The 22,143-nt window shown below is 44.3% G+C and overlaps 1 protein-coding gene across 6 annotated transcripts in view; it reads right to left on the bottom strand.

Moving 5' to 3' along the window:
• Positions 1-15,522: 15,522 nt before the first annotated feature.
• Positions 15,523-22,143, bottom strand: part of CDK5RAP1 (CDK5 regulatory subunit associated protein 1) — a 36,447-nt gene continuing 29,826 nt past the window's right edge. For 3 of the 6 annotated variants that reach the window (XM_036322910.1, XM_036322909.1, XM_036322912.1), the window contains 2 exons: positions 20,647-20,787; positions 15,523-16,291 (listed from right to left, as the gene is read on the bottom strand). In XM_036322910.1, the coding sequence (XP_036178803.1) occupies positions 16,202-16,291; positions 20,647-20,787 (231 nt within the window). In that variant the 3' untranslated portion in view covers positions 15,523-16,201. The remainder of the gene's footprint in view (positions 16,292-20,646; positions 20,788-22,143) is intronic. The other 3 variants (XM_036322911.1, XM_036322913.1, XR_004970027.1) reach the window with 2 other exon arrangements.

The raw sequence follows: 22,143 nt of genomic DNA, 5'->3' as shown, positions 1-22,143 counted from the left end.
CACCTGTATATAGTGGTGCCTGCTTATATAAGTTTCACCATCTGAATGATGAGGACACAAGCCTTCCTTCTCAGGGTTTTACAGAGAGTTTAAAACAGCTCATATCACATCATTTGTACTTCAGAAAGAGATGGGCACTTGGTAAGCTCACACCAACAAAGCCACTGCTTATACATTACCTGACCAAAAGCAGGGAGAGAGCTTGACCACTGGAGAGATAATATAGGGTGTCCCAAAATTCACGCAAAAAGTAATTCTGATAGAAAACACAGGTTTATAATTAAAAATTGTAAATTTTTTATTTATTCATAAAGTATACAGTATAGGGTTATGTATGGAATAGCACATTGGGTAAATGGCCTCCACGGCTTTGCTGGCACATATGCAAAGCCATGGTCTTCATTGGTCTTCATTGTCCCTGCTCCTGGGCCATAATTGGTACTTGGTAATGCTTATCAAATTGAAGGGATTGAAGTCAAAGGGCAACAGATATTAGAATCTGATTCAATAAACCAAGTAAAATTAGGCTTTTATTTTTTGTTGTTAATGCTCACGCAAAATTCAAATCTTGTGTGAATTTTGGGACACCCTATATTTGTAGCTGAAGCATTCAAAACTCTCCAGTTACCCAGAAGTTGACTCAGACCACTCCAAGGATGTTTGAGTCAAAAGGACTGGCAGGAGGATGTGGGACGCCACAGGTAAGGCCTATAGTAAAAGGGCAGGCCTGTACTCAAAGGATGCCACCAGCCCGTAGATACATTTATGCAAAGGTGAATAGAAGTGAAAAAAAGCCCTTATCAAGATATTGATGTCCATGTGATGAAACATTGCTCCCTGAATACATTATGCAGGCTAGAGTACCTGCAATGTGAATGACACCCCCCTACAAGAGGTAGGATCTTGTGTGTACATCCAATATAAACATACTGGCAGCTCTATGGTCCACTGGGAATGTGGTGTCTGACGAAGCCCTCTTTTGCAGATATCAGCCGCCAAGATGCTAACCCTCCTGGCCCTGGCCATCACACTGGCTGTCCAGGCACAAGCGCTTGACCTGTTGACCCCACCTTCAGTGCTGGGAGAACTTCCTGTCAAAAGACCCCTTCCACTTCCCGTACAGTTCCGCAGACTTCTCCCAGCTCCAAATGGTTCTCCCCCTACAAGACGTCTAGCTGAGACTCCCCCTGTGGTCAAGAACATCATGTCTAGCAGCAAGCTCTATGACTGTAAGTAAAAATTATTTCATCTATAGTTTGACTTTCACATCCCTCACACTTTCTCATTTCCAAATTCAAAGACTATTCATTCCTTCTTAACAGTGATTCTCAAAGAGAAATGGTAGAATCAACTCAGGAGCTTGTTAACCAAACAGCTGCCTGGGCCCTGACTGGTGGCTCATGTGGTTGAAGCGTTGACCCATACACCAAAAGACTGCAGGTTCGATTCTCAGTCAGGGCACATACCTAGGTTGCAGGTTCAATCCCCAGTGGGGCCAGTACAGGAGGCAAACTATCAATCTTTCTCTCTAACTTCAATGTTTCCCTCTCTCTTCCTCTCTCTCTAAAAAGTCGTGTGTGTGTGCGGGGTGGGGGGAGGGGGGGGTGTTAAAAAGCATATACTCAAGTGAGATAAATCCCCGGTTAGGCTCGGGCTGCCTGTCACTGTGTCCAGTAACAAAGGCAGGGTAGAATCATATTAGGTGTTTATTGAGAAGTCTAGCCAACCAAAAGACAGGGTGCTTACAAGCATCAAATCCTGCCTCCAGCAAGGTGTAGGGGACAGGATTATAAGGGGGAAGGGGATAGGATGAGGAATACAGCTACGTGCAGGCCTGGGGGTCTGCAGACGTTAGCTATTGTAATTAGTCATCAGGCGATGAGATGATGTTTTGACTCCTGGTGGGTTGGTATGACCATGTTTATTTGTTCTGCTTGCTGGATTCACAGCTGAGTCACCTCCTTAATCGTTTTGCACAAGCCTTGAAAAGGAAACTTTAAGAAAAACTTAACCCCTATTCATATATTAGAAAGTTAACCCCCTATTCATATAAGTACTAGTATATGTGTTCTAAGATTTAAAATAATGATTATTTTTCAGATTAATTCAGGTGCTCTAGCTATTAGAATATAAATCCCCCCTACCAAGATTTAAAAAAAAAAAACAAGCTGCTGGGGCCCCACTCCCAGACATTCTGCTATAGCAATAGCACAGCAGTACTGGTTTTCTTTCTTTTTCTTAAATTTTTTAAAATATATTTTTATTGATTTCAGAGAGGAAGGGAGAGGGAGAGAGAGAAACATCAATGATGAGAGAAGAGCATTGATCTGCTGCCTCCTGCACACCCCACACTGGGGACTGAGCCCAAAACCCGGGCATGTGCCCTGACTGGGAATCGAACCATGACCTCCTGGTCCATAGGTCCGTGCTGAACTACTGAGCCACAACAGCCTGGCTTTTTTTTTTTAATTTTTATTTATTGATTAGAGAGAGAGAGATTTGTTGTTCCACTTATTTATATATTCATTAATTTATTCTTATATGTGCCTTGGCCCTGAATTGACCCGCAACCTGAGGGATCAGGGCAATGTTCTAACCAACTGAGCTACCCAGTCAGCAGTACTGGTTTTCAAATAAGATCAAGATGATGATGAGGCTCTTGTCTGCAGTCCACACATTGGTTAGGACATGTCAAAGCAAGCTTGGAGAAGGGAGCTTTTGGATCCAGCAACCTCTCCATTTGCCTGCCTTTTATGACTCTTATCACCTGGACACTGCCAGGAAATCTCACAGTTTCTCAATGCTGGGCCCAGAGCTCAGCCCAGACACCCATAGGTGCTTAAAGCATCAACCTGCTTGACAGGAGCCAGAAAATAAGAAATCCAGGCCCGCGTCCAAATCCCTTGACCAGATTCGTGCTCTGCAAGCTCCCTTCTCAGTGTGGACTTCTGTCCCCCAGCTATTTCCCAGGGCCTGAGGACAAAGTCAGTCAGGAATTGCAAAACTTGGCAAAGAAGTTAGTCCACTTGGGGAATAAGAAGGGAATAGGACTCATCATCAAACAAAGGCCATAGGTAAGTCCTCATGGCTACCATTATCGGTCCTATAGTCATGGCCTAGGTCAACCTTCCAGCATGACAGGCCAGGGTGACAGAAAGAAACTCGGCAACTGCCTACTGACCACAACTCACCCATCACTGCATTTCTCTAAGAACATGTACCCCACTCTTCTGACCATCCTGCCTTATTATGCAATACTTCAAATATACAGAAAAGTTCAGACAGTGGTACGAAGGACAGCTATGCACCCATCAAGCAGTATTTGGTGGTAGTGGTGGTGTTGGTGAATTTCATTGTCAAGCATACAAAAACTGAAAAGATATACGCAGCAAATACCTTTGTAATCAAAATCTACATTCAGAATAAAACCAGGCATTGGGCTGAAGGCAATGTGACCTGGTTAACTCGATCATTCACTCACACAGGGAGTGAATATATATTCACCGTCCTGTATATTCTTCTGGCCTCCCCTCTTTCCCAACCAGAGGAAGCTTCTAGCCTGAATGTTTTTCCCTTGACATTTCTTTATTGTTATGTCATATGGCTACTCACTCTGAATCTAAAATTTGCACTACATGTCATAAAGTTTCTCAAAAGGTGGCCTGCTTGACTGTCTCTCATATGTATGTATGTGACATGTTTTATCTATGAGAAACTTCTGTCCATTTTCTCTGAGACATTCTGCCTGATAAATTCTCCAGGATATATACATCAACTGTGTTTTTGTCCAATTGTGTTCCACTCTGAACAATGCTGACCAAAACACTCTTGTGTGGGTCTGGAGGTTCATACATGCAAAAGATGGAGGCGCGTCCACATCACCCCACACAGGCAAAGGCCCTCCAGACTGCAGAGCCCAGGGCACACGGAAAGCAGCAGCAAGGCCCCAAAAGCCATGGCCTACAAGCTTCACAGGGGCTGGTACTAACAGACTTCTCCCTCCTGCTACTCTACTGGAACAAGAATCTTGTCCCTCAGTCCAATTCACTTTCCTGCTAGGCAGCCAAGGATGACTGTCATCCAGGTGAGACAGCTCTTCTGAGTTCCTTTCTCCAGCCATCAAGGGCAGCATGATAGGATAGGACCCTGTGACTTCAGCTCTGCTACTTGGCTCTAGACGGTCCTTTCCTTCCACACCTTCTTCTAGGATTTGAGTTCTCCCTGACTTGCTGCTCTCCAGTGTGGAGGCAAACCCATGGTTAGCGCCTCCTCCACCCTGATGATAACGCTGCAGGTGCTGGCTCTCCAGCTGGGAAGGTTCCTCTGACTGAACCAGCTGTGCAGCTAACAGTAGAAATGTGTCTCTTCACCATTTTCAGATCTGAACACCACCCTGCCACCACAGATTGAGAAGATGCTGATGTGTGCGGATGTGGATCTGGCCGGTGTGCTTGGAACAGTGTTAGACACAGTGTCCAACCTGGACGTGCTGTCTCTGTTAGACCTCTCTTCCTCCCTCAATATCCTTGGTGACAGTGGCCTTACTGGTGTCCTGGGCAAGGGAAGCAACAGCAAGTCCTCAAAGTCACCATTGCCTTCGCTCTCAAAAGCCACTGATGCTGTCAGCAACCTGCTACCCTTGGCCCAAGGAGCCCTGAGCGGCCTACTACCCAACACTGTGGCGAGGGATCCTGCAAAAAAAGCTGACCCGGACTCTTCTCTTCTCTCAAACCTCCCCCTGCCCCTGCCCCTGGGTGGTGTGCTCAACAAAGTCGGCGAGCTCAAAGAATCCGCCGAGGGCGTACTAAAGAGTGCGGTGCCAAGTGGCATCAATGATGCACTCTCGGGCGTGCTGGGAAACATTAACGTGAAAGATCTCTTGATAGGGTAAGTACTTCCTTGCCCCTAAGGTACGGCACATGAGAAAAGTGATGTTTGGGGATACTGAAGTTCAGCCTCCTACAAACCCATGGAAAGGGACAGCCATGTTTGCACAAAGCAATATTCCAGCTCTGTGTCCTTTGGGGGGAAATATGAACAAGATTTCTCGAGCATAAGGAATGGGGCGGCTAACAGGACTAGGCCATCCAGGGGATGGATGGGTTGGTAGGTTGTTAATTGGCTGCTTCAAAGGCATTTCTCCTGCTGCTCAGGTTGATTCCTTGAGTCGGGACTGACCCTGGATGCTGTCATTTTGCAGATTAGAGGTTCAAAAAGCGACTGTGGAGAACATGATGTTGACCATGACAGATGATGAGATCCTCGTTCAGGCTGTGACTACTGCCTTCATAGGTGGAAAAGGGTGAGCCTGTCTCCAAATCAGTCACCTGGGTTGCCCTGGACAACACCCTTAATATCCAGTATCCAAAGGGCCAGGCAGGGACAACACAGAGAAAGGCAGGATGTCTGAGGATGGGGCAAATTAGGCACTGGGCACAGCTGCCCCCTCCTCCAGCCCAGAGGACCGAGGAGGGATAATGACTCCATGGAACTCCATCTTCAAAGAGTGTAAACAAAGCCAGAAATGCAAATTCCTTGTGAAACATGCACATTTATACAGATGGCCAATGTAGAGAGAAACCACAGAGTGCACCTCCTACTGACCGCACTGGATTCCTGGGAAGTGTAGCTTCCAAACCACCTGCACTCTCCAAAGAGCAGCAGCCCACTCTCACAAACACTGTCCTAGGCAGTTGGGGGAGACAGAGATGTTTCATTGCACTCCAGTAGCTACCAATGCAAACATGCATGCATGCACATGTTCATTCATCCACCTATCATGTACTACTCTGTACCAGACACCATGCTGGGCACAGAGGGAGGAACTAAAAGTGGGCCCTGTACTTGGTGAGAGTCGACATGTGGGAGAGGAACACGTTCACAGGACAGGCCCAGGGCACACAGGAAGGCATGAGAAGGGCAGGAACCCCCCTAGGAGAAGAAAACTCCTTGGACTAACTCCCAGCACTGATATCTCTCACTGACTGAGCTCCATCCAGGCACTTAACTGAGGCACTCAACTTCCAAAGTCTCTGGACAACCTCATCAAGAAAGCAGTCCTGTCTCAAGATTGGGAAACCAGTTGAGACCCACAAACTGCTTATAAACCTTGCTCAATGTCACACAGCTGGCATGTGGCAGTGACAACACCTGAATCCAGGCCTTCTGCCTCCACAGCCCATGTCTGTGACCAACACCATTAGCAGTGGTAGGAAGAGCCATTTGTCTTCTTCAGAGCATGTGATGTTAATAAGACCAGGTGTGGTAAATGGTGGGTTTTTCTGATGCTGTCACTCACACAATAGACAGCTGGGGTGCTGGGCACAAAAGTGAACCTGTAATGGGCATCCAGTTACAAGGTAGCCTGGTGCCTCCAGGAAAAAAAGATTTCCTGAAGTTTGGTCAGGAGAGGGATTTTCCAACGTTTATGGAATGCCAGCCTCTGAGTCCTGTGTACAGGGGATGTTCAACCTTGGCTCATGCTCATTAGAAAGCACCAGACTTTCCCTCTCTCCAATAACCTGGACAAATTCATGAGGCTGACTCCCAAAATGCCTATCACTTTGGCTGAGCAACATCTTGCAGCCAGGTCTGGTTTCACTTCTATCTTGTTCTCCACAGCCTGTTAGGACCTGTAATCAGCATACTGGGATTTCAAATGAATGGCGATGTGACTCTGAAAATTGGTGTTTCCACAAATGACACCCAGTGTGTCAGCCTCCAAGTCCAGGACAAAGTCATCAAGGCTACGAAAGTGTACCTTCAGTTGGTAAAGACGTACGTGAGACCATTTTTCTCATTTTCTGGATCAACAAGCCTGTATGTTAGTATGTCCCCCTGGTACACAGGAGGTTACCCTCATAGATCAGCTCAGCCAACCCAATGCTTTCAATGATCTATAAAAGAGACCCAGAGAAGGGTCTCTGCTTAAGAACAGACCACTATATGGAAACAGCCATCCCTCACTTGGCCTACATTCTACCTACTAAGCACACATTTTATTTTGTTCCAGTTTTGTTGCATAGCAATGCATTTACCTGGGTCAAAATTCAAAAGATCCAAAAGGCTATTCAGTGAAGTCTCTGCCCATCCATATACACCAGCTGGCTAATGGTACTCCCTGGAAACAACCAATGAATCTATCCTTTTTGTTATCTTTCAGAGATATTTGCATTGGCAATAAATATGCGTGAACATGCACACACTCTGAAATGGGCAGATATTATAGACACCTGTCTGCACTCCAATTGTTTCACATAAAACATTTTTTTCATGGAATTAGTTGCATCAGTAAATGGCTTCTTATGTTAAATCTACCTAGAACTCCATTATGAAGATGCACTATAATTTATTTAGCAGTCCCTTATGAAATAGTGGATTTTCTTCCAATTATTAACTTTCTGCCCAACTCTAATTACTAAGGTACCATACATATCTGCTCATTAATGTGCACAGTATCTGAAGGATAAATTCCTCCATGTGAAACACTGGGTCAGATGTCCAGCTTTGGTGATTTTCCCAGGTATCCTCGCTTCTTCCTTCATGACTATAACCAAAGGTGAAAGGGCTCAGGTGGTTGCAAATTGTAAGCAGCAGGACATCATTGCAGCTGTATCATCAATGGATGGGTTATCTCCAATGTGGGACAAAATCCAGAAATGCAAAATCACACAGCTCTCCACATGTATCTTCCTAGGGTCACAGATATTTTGCCTCTCCCTATCCCTCTGCCCTTGGATGATGTCATTCCTCAACTGCTGACAGTTGCCATAAAAGAGAAAGTAAGTCATAGGAAAGGGGCGGGCACCACAACAAAGGTCTATGTGATTTGTGGGAAGACAGGAAGAAGCCCTTTCCTCAGCTAAGACCTGATGCTGGGAAAGACGTGGGGAGGACACATCAGCCTTCAGGAGTCCAGAGGCTGGGGGATGCAACATTCCCTCTGACCCCAGCAGTGGGATAGGACAATGCTCAAGCTGGCGGGGACAGGGGGAGAGGATGAGTTCTGCCAAAAAGAAGGCCAGGAAATAGAAGAGGAAGAAGGGAAGGAGGAGAGGGAAGAAGAAGAGGAGCTGGGGTGTGGAGATGGGTGGGACGGCTGCATGTCCTCTGCAAAGCTAACTGGTGGTTAATTCACAGATGAAAGAATCAACCTCATGTGACATTGACCTCAGTGATTTCAGCGAATGCAAGAACTGTGAGTACAAACACCTGACTTCCCTGGGGCTGCCCAGGTCAATGCAGGGAGACGGCCAAGCCCCATAGGAATCCCGTTGGGTGACAGACAGAAGATGGGGCTGTGAGCTGCAACACTGGGTACCTCCAAGCACCCAACCAACTCCTCAGCACACTCAGGGCACACAATGTGACAGCCTACCTGCTTCTCCAAATTACTGAGACTCGTTATCAGGACATAAAGGGAAAAAAGCCCCTTAGAGGCTCGGTGTAGCTCCCCAGGCCCAGATGGTTGGCAAAGTGCACATGTGCGTGGAGCCTGAGCAAGGAGCAGTCCCAGGCCCTCACACCAGGGAGGCTGAGAGGCAGAAATTCCTTTCAATGTCCCAACCATCCCAGAAAATTGGAATAATAGGAGTTGGTGAGACAGCAGCCAACAAGACAGTCGAATGAGGAAAACGGTGACATTTTACAATGCCCAGAGTAGAAGAAAAACAGTCTGTGCAAGAAACCTTTTCCTACCTGTGGAGGTTTTCATTCATTAAAAACCATTAATAGAATGAGATGTTTATTTAAATTTGTCACCAGGAAAACAATAAATGATGAGGGTAGAACTAGGGAAGACATATAAAAGAGTAAAAAAGTTTAAAATCCCTATCACCCTTAGATGTTCCATTCTTAATAAATGTGCTTCATGAGTGTAATATCTGACAAAAAAAATAACTTCTTTTATGTTGGCTCAAACCTCAGAAGTTGTATATTCCCACATTTATTTCAACCCCAAAGTCCTATATCTGTGGCCAAATCAATTACTAGAGTGGGGAGGGTGGTGAAATCAGCATTTGCCTCAGTGCTGGTGTCCTACCTCCGGCTCCTACACCCCATTCCTCTGGGTGGCCTGGGACACATCACTTAGACTCCCTAAGTCAGCCTTGAGTCAAGGGATTGGATCAGATGAATGCCAGCTCTATTTCAGCTACAAGTGGCAGAAAGCACAACACAAACTGGTGTAACAATAATAAAATCGGCAGTCCTGCACATTCAGAGATGGTACTAGCGTCAGCAGTGGCTCGATTCCGGGCCCAAAGGATGACACCAGAATCCATGTCTTGGCTCCACCACTTCTGGGTGGGCTCTATTTTGGCTCCATGTGGAGGTCTCCCACCTACCAGGAGCTTCACCATCCAATTCTTTCTGGAATAGCTCAAATGACAATCACCGAGAAATAACCTCTGGGGCTCCCACTGGCCTGACTTGCTCCCTATCCCCATCCTCAGGGCAAGTGCTGTGCTCAGGGAGATGGAGGGCCCAGCTGGCACCGCCTGTGCCTGCAGCCAGCTTATATATTAAGAGTATAATTAGTTATTTTATCTCCCCACAGAGAGACCTTCAGGCAGCAAACTAAACCCAGCACGTGGGATACTAAAGAATTTCTGAGAATGAAAGCACTCTGAAATATCTCTGAAGAAATATGGAGTGAGAGCATCCTTGTGATTAAGGAGCCAAGTTGAATAGTGTTCTGAACATGTCAACTACTCTTTGGAATTTCACCAGTGCTACCTTGAATTAACAAGTGCAAGAAAATCAAGAATAGGGTTTTGGGCATTTTGTAATCATTTCTTTAATAATTATCCTGTTTTCATGCAGAAAATGACTCACGTGTCTTCAATTCCTACAAAAAGGAGTTTTGTAGTGTGTTCATGTTAAGTAAAAGCACTACACATACTAAAATCAATAATGAGCCCAGCCAGTGTGGCTTCGTGGTTGAGCGTCAACCCATTCACCAAGATGTTGCCTTTTCAATTCCCAGTCTGGGCACATGCCTAGGTTGTAGGCTTATTCACCATCACGGGGTGTGCAGGAGGCAGCTGACTGATGTTTCACTCTCTCCCTCCGCACCCCCCCCCCCCCGCCTTCCTCTCTCTCTCTAAAAAATAAACAACAACATTTTTTTAAAATCAATAATGCGAATGATGAGGCAACAATGGCCAGGATTAATTTATCTAGGGCACTAAGGGGCAATCATGACCATGATTAAGACTTTTCTTCCCATACCTGTGCCCTCCCCTCTCCAACTCGAAGTGCTTTCTTTTGCCCATTGGCCCAAAATCACACTAGGATCCAATGTCCCCATCACCACATGTTACACAGGGAAAGGCACAGACCAGTTGCTAAAAGATATATGGAACAGAGCAAGTAAGAGCCTGGTGCTACCATGAGCAAGGCGGCAAAGGATCTAGGTCCCAGCTCAGCAACTGCAGGCCATGCCAAGTGGCTGTTAGAGGAAGCCAAGCCAAATAGGAAACCTGTAAATAAAGAGAACTCCAGAAAAGGGTGCTGAGAAACACAACTGTGACCTCTATACCAGGCAGAGACCCTCCGTCCTATGTCCAGTGTCTGCATAACATATCTGCTCTGGAAACAAAAGAGCTCAGACTGTGGACACCAAGACTAGAGGTGCCAAGCAGGACCAGAGACTGGGCTTTCCTCACAGTAAAGGGCAGCATCCCACAAAATAAAGTCCAAATCACACTATCACATTCAGCTCTGTCCAAACCGTAGGACTTGATTTCTTCCCAGGCCAGTACCTCATAGTCAATCCCATCTTGGTAAACGGCAGTACAATCCACCCAGCTTTCCTAGCCGGCCACTTGAGAATTGTTCTCCATTCCTCCCTCTCCCAGGAACAGATCCTGTCCTGTTGATTTTTCCATTTTCCCCCATTTTTCTGTTTCTTTCCATCACCATCCTAGTCCAAGTCACCAACATCATTTAGTAGGGCTACTGGCCTCCCTGCCCTTGTCACCTATAATCCATCCTCCACCTGGCAGCCAGAGTGCTCTTTATAAAAATACACATTCCCTACTTGAAAACCTTCCAACCAGTGCTCATGAGTCTATGAAAAAATCAGAACCCTCATGCATTGCTGGTAGGAATGTAAAAATGGTTCAACCTCTGTGGAAAACAGAATAGGCAGAACATAGAGGAATTTTAGAGCAATGAAACTATTCTGTATGATACTTTAATGGAGGATACAAGTCATTATACATTTGTCAAACCCCGGAGTGTATACCAATGGAGAACCCTTGCATAAACTATGGACTTTGGGTATTAATGGTGAGTCAAGGTAGATTCATCAAATGTACACTCTGATATGGGACAGTGATAGTGAGGGGGCTATACATGTGTGGGGGCAGGAGGCATATGGGGATTCTCTGTGCTTTCCAGTCAATTTTGCTGTAAACTTAAAACTGCTCTAAAATAATAGATCCGGAGAGAAACTAAGATGGCGGCATAGGTAAACACCGGGAAATTGTCGCCTCACACAACAATTGAAAATTACCGCAAAGGACTGAGCAAACATCATCCAGAACAACAGAAAGGCTGGCTGAGTGTAAATTCTACAACTAGAAGGAAAGAAAAGCACGCTGAGAGCCAGAGGCGCTGCGGAGGTGAAGTGCAGAGGTGCGGAGGTGAAGTGCAGAGGTACGGCGGCTCGCGCGCGCGCGAGGAAAGGGGGTGGCACCTGAGGACGTGGCGGTCTTTTTGAATCACAAGCTCCCGACTGCTCTGAACTCCGGTTCCGGGAAGTCTCTGGGGACCCAGGACTCATACGGGGAGAAGCTGGTCTGTCCGGCAGCGGGCGAACTTGAAGGCGGCTTTCCCTCAGAGGTGCTTGCAGCAATTAGCGGGTCACTGAGACCCGCGACTCCGGGCGGAGAATCAGCCATAGCTCCTTGATCCGCCCTTTGATTCCCTGAGACCCCGCCCCACCCAGGCTGCGGCAGAGGCTTTTGCATGTGAATGTACCTAACTGCAGCCGAGTCAGGCAGACCCGGAACTTCCAAGAGAAGGCCCAAGGCCCCGCAGCGGCTTGCATTGCTTCACAGCTGAGCCTCTTCGTGGCTCCTGCTGTGTGGCCTCAGGCAGAGGCTGAATTAGCACCTCCTTAGATCCAGGAGCCACTGTACCCAGTGGTCAGAGGGGGACCATCCAGACTGCAACTCCTCAGATCCATAAGGGACACACTCAGGGAACAGACTCAGTGAGCACCAAAGCCCCACTGAAGCAAGTCTTGCCCCAGAAGGGTGTCTTCAGCACAGAAGTTCTCCCACTTTAGACACAGCTGATTCTCACAGCCAATTGGCCTGGAGGTCAATTCCTCCCAGTGATTCTACAACAACCAAGGCACCAAGAGTGCACCAAGAGTGTCCACCCCAGGTAACTGGGGAGGCTGAGCTACTGGGCCCTACAGGACACCTGGTGCGCAGGGCCACTCTATCAACACAGGGAAGCTACCAAAATGCGGAGACAAAGAAACAGGTCACAAATGGCAGAAATGGAGGAAAGCAAACGATTGGATATAGAGTTCAAGGCCACGTTTATAAGGTTTTTCAAGAATTTTATGGAAACCGCCGATAAATTTAATGAATCCCTCAATAAGTATAGTGAGACCATGGAGGACATGAAAAAGGACCAACTAGAAATTAAGCATACACTGACTGAAATAAAGAATAATTTACAGAGATCCAGCAGCAGACAAGAGGATCCCAAGAATCAAGTCAAAGATTTGAAATACAAAGAAACAAAAAATACCCAACTGAAAAAGAAAAAAGAAAAGAGATCCCAAAAATATGAAGATAGTGTAAGGAACCTCTGGGACAACTTCAAGCGTACCAACATCAGAATTATAGGGGTACCAGAAGGAGAGAGAGGGCAAGATATTGAAAACCTTTTTGAAGAAATAATGACAGAAAACTTCCCCTACCTGGTGAAAGAAATGGACTTACAAGTCCAGGAAGCGCAGAGAACCCCAAACAAAAGGAATCCAAAGAGGACCACACCAAGACACATCATAATTAAAATGCCAAGAGCAAAAAGACAAAGAGAGAATCTTAAAAGCAGCAAGAGAAAGACAGTCAGTTACCTACAAGGGAGTACCCATACGACTGTCAGCTGATTTCTCAACAGAAACTTTGCAGGCCAGAAGAGAGTGGCAAGAAATATTCAAAGTGATGAATAGCAAGAACCTGAAACCAAGATTACTTTATCCAGCAAAGCTATCATTCAGAATAGAAGGTCAGATAAAGAGCTTCACGGATAAGAAAAAGCTAAAGGAGTTCATCACCACCAAACCAGCATTATATGAAATGCTGAAAGGTATTCTTTAAGAAGAGGAAGAAGAAGAAGGAACTCTTACCATTTGCCACAGCATGGATGGAACTGGAGAGCGGATAAATACCACATGATCTCACTCATTTGTGGAATATAATGAACAACATAAGCTGATGAACAAGGACTGATCCAGAGACGGAGAGGCATTGATTGGACTGTCGGGACTTGGAGGGAAGGTAGGGGAGGGTGGGGGTAAGGGGGAAAGATCAACCAAAGGACTTATATGCAAGCATATAGGCCTAATCAATGGACATGGACAACGGGGGGGTGAGGGCATGAGCAGGGGGGTGGGGGGGTAGAGGGTAACGTGGGGACAAGGACACATATGTAATATCTTAATCAATAAAAAATATATTTAAAAAAATAAAATAAAATAAAATAAAATAAAATAATAGATCCTTTTTTTAAAAGATAAAGAAAAAGAAGATCTTGAATAAATAAACTATCTTCCACCTGAAGGCCTTTAGAGAAAGAAGAACCAACTAAACCCAAAGGAAGCAGAAGAAATGAAATATAAAGATTAGGGCAGAGACTAGAGAATAGAAAATCAAAAGAATTGATGAAAACAAAAGTTGATTCCTTGAAACAATCAACAAAATTCACAAAATTTTAGCTAGACTGACAAAGGAGAGAGAAAACTCAACTTACTAAATCAGAAATGAAAGAGGAGCTATTACTACCAATCTTAGAGCAATAAAGGGATTATAAAAGAATACTATGACGAATTGTATGCCAACAAATTAGATAACCTGACTGAAATGAACAAAGTCCTTGAAGCACACAAACTACCAAATCTGGCTCAAGAAGAAATGGGAAATATAAGTAGATCTAAAACTAGTAAGGAGATTGAACTAATAATCAATACATTCTATTAGCATTACATTGACATTATGCAGCCATTAAAAAAGAAGGAATAAGCCCAGCCGGTGTGGCTCAATGGTTGAGCATCGACCTATGAACCAGGAGGTCATGGTTCAATTTCCAGTCAGGGCACATGCCCAGGTTGCGGGCTTGATCTCCAGTGTGGGGTGTGCAGGAAGCAGCCGATCGATGATTCTCTCTCATCACTGATGTTTCTGTCTCCCCCTCTCCCTCCCTCTCTGAAGTCGATCAAAAAATACATATTTTTTAAAAAGGAACAAAGTACTGACACAGTATGCAACATGGATGAACCTTGAAAACACTGTGCTTAGTGAAAGAAGCCAGACACAGGCCACATATTATACAGCAGGTCCTCGGGTTACATTGGAAATCTGTTCCTATGGGACACGACGTAACGTGATTTTTGCCATAAATTGGAACCCACCTACATAAGCACTACCTCACTCACATGGAGCACATACACAGCAGTAATGAAGTGAAACAGTAAAAAAATTTACAAGAAAGATAACAATTCCTGACCTTTACTTGTGGTAAATAAATAATAAAAAACATAAAGCACATATGTACATACGTTGAAATGACGGAACTTTTTTTTAATAAGTACGCCCTGACCGGTTTGGCTCAGTGGATAGAGCGTCGGCCTGCAGACTCAAGGGTCCCAGGTTCGATTCTGGTCAAGGGCATGTACCTTGGTTGCAGGCATATCCCCAGTAGGGGGCATGCAGGAGGCAGCTGATCGATGTTTCTCCCTCATCGATGTTTCTAACTCTCTATCCCTCTCCCTTCCTCTCTGTAAAAACATCAATAAAATATATTTAAAAAATAAAAATAAAAATAAATAAATGGGAGATGGCGACGTAACCACGAAACAACATATGTCGAGTCTGATGTAACCCAAGGACTGTCTGTATTATTAAATTTATACAAAATGTCCAGAATAGGCAAATCCAGAGACAGACAATATAGTAATGTTTGCCAATGGATGGAGGGGCGGAAAAATGAAGAGTGACCACTAACATATATGGGGTTTCTTTTGGAGAGATGAAGATTTTAGAGAACTGGATAGTGGCGACAGTTGCACAACCTTGTGAATATACTAAAAACCAGTGAATTGTACACTTTAAAATGGTGAAATCAATGCTATGTGAATAGTAATCTCAATAAAAAGGCAGGGAAGGAGTCAGCCAAAGTGGTTATAGTAATATTAGACAATGTAGATTTCAAAACAAAAGATATTACTAGGGTTAAAGAGGTCATTTTATAATGACAAAGGAATCAATCAAGGGAACATAAAAATTCTAAATGTTTATTCTCCTATTAACAGAGCTTCAGAATACATGCTACTCAGAGAATGGCATAACCTTAGTAGTGAATGGGCCAAGAATGAGTGTCCAAAGCCTACTAATAGGTACTGATGTCTTCCAAAACGCCAGGTGCTGTCAGCCCTGAAGGCAAGGAATGAATTGACGGCTAAAAACGAGGCCCAGAGGGAAATCCTCAGGTAAAATATGAGAATAAAATGAGGAGATAAGCAGGTGAGTCAATGTCATCAAACCAAAATGTTAGAAAGATCTAGAGCAGTTTTCCCAAGCAAATGATTCTCTCCACCTTGGCCTCTTCTTCAGTTTCTAATTCCTAGGATTCAGGGGAGAAAACAGAGGGGTTAGCAGTGTCCACAGCAGAAAGTGGCTTGGGAATCACTTAACACAGACATTCTAGAGAAAATCCCAGGAACACTTACCAGTGAAGAAATGATAATCATGTAGAGAGACAGAGGGACCACTTTAGTTTAGATACATTTAATGATTATAATGGCTGTTCATATAGCAGCAACGAGATGCATTTTTCCATTTGACAAAGTTGCTTCACCACTTGCAGCTTGTCTTCAATGCTTCATTACTTCTTTCATTAGTGGCCAGTCATATCCCCCTTCCTGGTGGAAGGACTGCCCCCATCAACTCTGCAGCCATCACTCAGGTGAGCAATGGGCTGAGCAGTCCTTCAGAGTGGTCCTGCAGAGCACATGTCCTCTGAGTGTCTGAGAGCTGGCGGAGGTAATCTGAAAGGAAACCAGTCAGGAGAAGGCAAGGTAACCAAGACTGCACCACAGGTATATAACGTGGATCCTCCAGAGGAGCGGCCACAACAAGGACCTGATGGGGGCGCCAGGCCAGCAGACACTGTGTGGTTCCTGTATGCCCCCAATCCAGGGAGGAAGAGATGCTTGATGCAATGGTAATGCATATGATTTTAAAAGTCCAAAAGCAGTCAGTCCCAAACAGCTGAACAAAGGTTCAGCTGTGAGCTGCCCATCACAGACCCTGCCCTCCTAACTCCGGAGTAAACTGTAATCCAGGCTGGACCAGTCAAATCCTTCCTTAGGATATTTAAGGCCAAAATTTGGTGAGAAAGGCTCTCTTTCATCTCTAATGAAGAGCTAAAAGCATGTAACCCCAAAGGTACCAGTGGGTACCTTTCTAAAAAATCAATGGAAAAATATCCTCAAGTGAATATTAAGAAAAAAATGGTAGTCACTTTGGCTATTTCTTTTTTTAATTAATTTTTTATTGTTGACAGTATTACAGATATCCCCCATTTCCCCTCCCCATCCCCCCTTCCACCCTGCTCCCACACCATCCCAGGCCTTCACCACTCTATTGTCTTAGTCCAAAAGCTATGCATATATGCATATAAATTCTTTGGTTAATCTCTTCCTGTCTCGCCCTCCCCTCCCCCCTCAGCTATTTCTATTATACAAACCCTATAACCCAGCAATTCCAAGCCATATAGCCAACAGAAAAGAAAATGTATGTGCACTAAAACACACGTACAGGAACAATCATAGCAATTCCACTCGTAATAGCTCCAAACTGGAAACAACCAAAATGGCCAACAACAGTATAATGCATAAATAAGCTGTGGTATATTCATATAATATGGATAAATACAGGGGTAGGCAAAATTAGGCTTACAGTTATGAGTACCTGAAACACAGATTTAATAAAGCTATTGTAATCATCATAACTTGCATGTCTTTTTCCATACAAACAACTGCAAACCTACTTTTGCCCACTCCTGTATAATCATGGATGAACTGCACAACATAAGTTTGAGGGAATGAAGACAGGCACCAAAAATATATACTGGCCTGGCTGGTGTGCTCAGTGGTTGACCACTGACCCATGCACCAGGTGGTCACCAGTTCAATTCCCAATCAGGGCACATGCCCAGGTTTCAGGCTCAATCCCCAATAGAGAGCCTGCAGAAGGCAACTGATTGATGTTTCTCTCTCATCCATGTTTCTATCTTTCTCTCCTTCTTCCTTCCTCTCTGAAATCAATAAAAACTTATTTTTTAAAACTTTTAAAATTTTTTAAAAAAACTTTTAAAATTTATATGTACTGTATGATTTAATTATATAACAATAAAAAATAGGCAAAACTAAACTATGTCATTAGAAATCAGGATGCAGAGCAACTAGCAGGAACATAAGGGGGGTGTCTGGGGTCCTGAAAATATTCTATTTCTTGACTTGGGTGTTAGTTACATGAGTAGGTTCACTTTATGATAATTCACCAAGTAGTACACTTATAATGTGGCAATTTTCTACATTTATGATATACTTTAATAAAATAATTCAATTTTAAAATACAGAAGCAGAAGACCAATGAAGAGGATACTGCAATCTCCCAGCTACAAAACGATGGTGACTTGGAAATGAAAAGAAATGGTCAGGTTCAAGATATACTCCATAAGAGCTGAAACAGATGGACTGTGGATGGGAGTACAAGAAAGTAAGTATCTAGGATGATTCTCAGATTTTTGCCTTGAGCATGTGAGTGGTGCCATTTATTAAGATGGAGAAGTCTTAAAAAGACAAAAATTGCAGGAAAGTGGGAAGAATTCATTCTATTTTAGCCTCATTAAGATGCAAGAGAGAAAGGAAAGTGAAATTATCTTGAGAAGATGGGAAGGGAGAGAAGGTACAAGGAACAGCACTGACAGAAGATGCAGATGCTCCCTGCAGAGTGCCAGGCGAGCAGACGGCATGTATGGTAGAGATGTGAGTGAGCTGGTGGAAATAATGACACAATGAGGTTTCATCTGACTGTATCTATTTTCTCTATAAAATATACAGCAGACATCAGCTGAGACTAGGGTTTGGATAGGTAGATGAAGATTTAAGAAGAGAATGGGAGCCCTAGCTGGTTTAGCTCAGTGGATAGAGCATCAGCCTGTGGACTGAAAGGTTCGATTCTGGTCAAAGGCACATGCCCAGGTTATGAAAGGCCACATTTCTCAGATTCTTTGAAGCCTGGTGAGGTATGTTATTATGGTAGAAATAGTGTGTGGAACTTATGCAGTGTCCTGAAAGAAAGAGGGCATGCCCTTCCCCTTTCTTCTTCCTCCTTCCTGCTGCCTAGAGTATGGGGATGGTAGCTGGAGCAGCCACACTGTAATCATGAGGCAACCTTCAGAACAGAAGTGACACACACACAGAGAACACAAACAGAAGGGCCCTGGACCCTTTATGATCATGGAGCCATCACAATCACCAGTCCTGGACCTTCTATATCTAGATTTTTATGAGAAGGAGAATGCTTACCTTATTTAAGCCCCCTATATTTTGAGTTTTCAATCACCATCATCTGACCTATCTACATAATACAGGTTAACTTTGTGCTTTCACCCAGAAATGTTCAGCTGATAGGGTGGCAGATGTGGATAACAACTTTTACCAGGGTTGAGGTCTAATCAAATAAGCACCAGAGAAGAGAGATAAGAAAGTGAAATTTATGAGGGAGTAGTACAATGGTTAAAGCACAGCCCAGAAACTTTAAGTGAAGACAAAGGAGAAAAGCAGAGATGAGCAACAGAGAGCAAAAGCCAACAGATCCCTGGTTCCATGGCTCTTTTTCATTTTAATGCTCCCACTAAATCTGACTTGTGGGGCTTATGTCACTTAGGAATAAAAGAGAGTTACCAAGCAACACAGCATAACTTTCCACCTTTCTTAACAAATGGAATTTTTCCATTTTACAAAAGAATATCATACTAACACTAAAACCCAGCCCACCAACCTCATTCCTTTTTTCAAATAACCCTTAGCTACAGTGTAAAGACAGGAAGAGGTTTGGGAAGGCAACTGAAAATCAAAGAAACAAACATTCAAAAGAGAGAGAAATAAGAAAATAAGACAATGTAAAAAAAAGAACAAGTGTAGGGACTGTTTCTAGATGAATCATATTGCTGCCTAGTAGGAATTATTCTACTTAGAAAATGTGTAGGCAACGTTTAAGTAAAACAATCCCCAGTCAGGACAAGGACAGAAGGGAGTGGGATCATAAAGTCACCAACTAGCTAAATGATTGTGTTGTAAGTTTTTGTCAGATGGACAGACAGAAAAAGTACCATGTTGGTAAAAATTTCCTGGTCAATTCAAAAACGTTATGTGCCAGGGAATGAGCCTCCCTCAGCTGCAAGCCATGGACCATGGCTCCCATGATTTAAGACGAAGGTGACAGTAAGAGCACGCACAGAAAGCAGAGTAGAAAGTAAGGCACTAAGAAATAGGTAAGAGAACAAAACACTGACCAACATAAGCAGAAAAAGAAACCCCTCTCTCCGCTCTCCCTTTTGCAGATGCTCCAGAGCTCAGTGTTGGAGAAGCAGCGTTGCTCCTGCCTGCCTCCTTAGTGTGGTTCTGGAGCAAAGCGGACATGAGGACCAGAAGGGAAGGAAGATGGCAACAGCAGACCTGTGAAAGAGTAAGAAGAAAGGAGAGAAGAAAAGAGGACTATCCCAGTGAAGGGGAAGGGGTTGGGGGGTGGGAGTGGTGGGGGAGAAGAAAGGCGAAATTCCACAGCCATTCAGCTAGATCTGTCAGTCCAGGGAAGAGACCCAGGAAACTGGAGCACATGTAAGCTAGGGATGCCTGGAGCATCAGAGACCTTGAAGCATCAGAGACGCTGATCTCTGGCAGAGAGAACTATGAGAAAGACTGAATAGTACGATGGTTAAAAATGCGGACTCAGGATCTGAGCTGCCTCAGTTTAAATCCCTACATTACCACATGCTGGTGTGTGACCCTGAGCAAGCTACTTAAACTCCTGGTGCTTCGGAGAACTACCAACCCACTAAAAATCACTTACCCTTCCTGGCCTCTCTGCACCCAGAAACTATATGCTACCATGTACTCCAACCTCACCAAATCCCCACAAAGAGAAGAAAAACAAGAAGGCATTAGTTAGAAACAGTCTAAAATTTAATTCAAGGTGCTCTTCCATTGTTTAGATTGAGAAGAGATTTTTATTTTACTAAAGAATTTCTCCAAGAAAAAATTTCATTTCCCTAAATTACTCAATCCAACACCCCACTCACAGGGCAAGCCAAAAGCCCAAAAGGACACCTTACCTTCACCAGCACATAGTCCCCAGGCTGAGCTCTGACCCTGAGCCCAGAGTCAGTGGCATCCTCCATCTCTACATCAGGGAATATCACCTTAAGGTTTCCATCATTCCGGCCGCATAGCTCAGTGGCAGAGCGTTTACTGAGCTGCAGAAAGAACAGAGGAGACTGTATGAACCTGTCATAGTCACCAGTTCTTGGAAAGCAGAAAGTACACCTTCTATGTCTCAGACCCCAAGGGTCTTACTCAGAGAGCATTCCTTCACCAAGGAATCTCTGAAGAAGACTAAGTGTTGCCACTGCCCCACCAACAAGGGCAATACGTGGCACACAACAGAAATTCAATAAAGTTTTGCTGACTCTACATTAGTGAATGACTCAATCAATGAGTCTGATTACAGAACTCATTTCAGCAGGAATGGCCCTCAAACCGGCCTGAAACCAAGGACATATAGGTGATGCTCTTCGCAAACCAATGTTCACTTTACCCAGCAGTTTCACAGTAATCACTCAGGAATGTTCTGGGGTTGTTTGGCCCGGGTTACATGCCCCTGATGAACAGATAGGCTTGAAACCAGAGTCTCCATCACACATGCAGAAAACAAGGCCAGGAGAATAATAAAGCCAGAATGATGGAATTAACTTCTAGACTATATACAAATCTTTTTCTTACAGCCATGATGAAGTAACAAAAACCAAATTTATCCTCAAGCCTTGAGTAATCAGGAAACTGGACAAAAGGTATGAAATAACTTTTTTCAGATTTGGAACAGAGATCACATAAGACTATGATCCCCAAGAGAAGGAAAACAAATGAGATGAGCCCTCCAATCACCCCTGCGTTTTGCCAGAAGGCACGGAGTATGCAAAGCAGGGAGGGAGATCTCAAGGCAGAGCATGGTGATTTCTCTGCACTGAAGGACTGGAGTACAGGAAGGAAGCCTGCATAACTAGAAATTGTGGGACAAGTTCTAGACACAAGGGAGATAAGCAGAAAAAAGCTATGGAAGTGTGCAAAGGGATCCCTTGAGTCTTTGCTGAATACTACTACATGCTCCTCTATAGAGGGAAACTCCGTGAAGTCGGGCAAAAGGAAGTTATTGAGAACTCCCAGAGCTCACATGGGGCTGGGAATCATTTGATCTACCTCTAAATAGTCCTCATTGATTCCTTGGGACACGCAGTATTGACTCCACAAGAGCCAAAAACTAGTAATGAGGCTAAACTATCCCTATAACAAAAAAGCTTTTCTAACAAAGCTTAAAAACAAGCCTTGAAAGGATCAAACGGAACTGTAACATCACTGCCTATCAGAACAAAGCCAAATGCAAAATCCAGACGCTCATAAGTGAACACTGCAATGTCCAACATCCAATCAAAACTCACTAAATATACCCAGAAGCAGGAAAATGTGACCCACAATCAGCAGAAGAACCAGTCAATAGAAATAGACCAACCGAGTTCTGGTCAAGATGACAGAGTAGATAAACACTGTGCTCGCCT

The sequence above is a fragment of the Myotis myotis genome, unplaced genomic scaffold (genome assembly GCF_014108235.1).
Source record: "Myotis myotis isolate mMyoMyo1 unplaced genomic scaffold, mMyoMyo1.p scaffold_m19_p_9, whole genome shotgun sequence".
Lineage (NCBI taxonomy): Eukaryota > Metazoa > Chordata > Mammalia > Chiroptera > Vespertilionidae > Myotis > Myotis myotis.
Note: the sequence above shows the minus strand (reverse complement) of the source record. Positions and strands in the feature narration are given on the sequence as shown.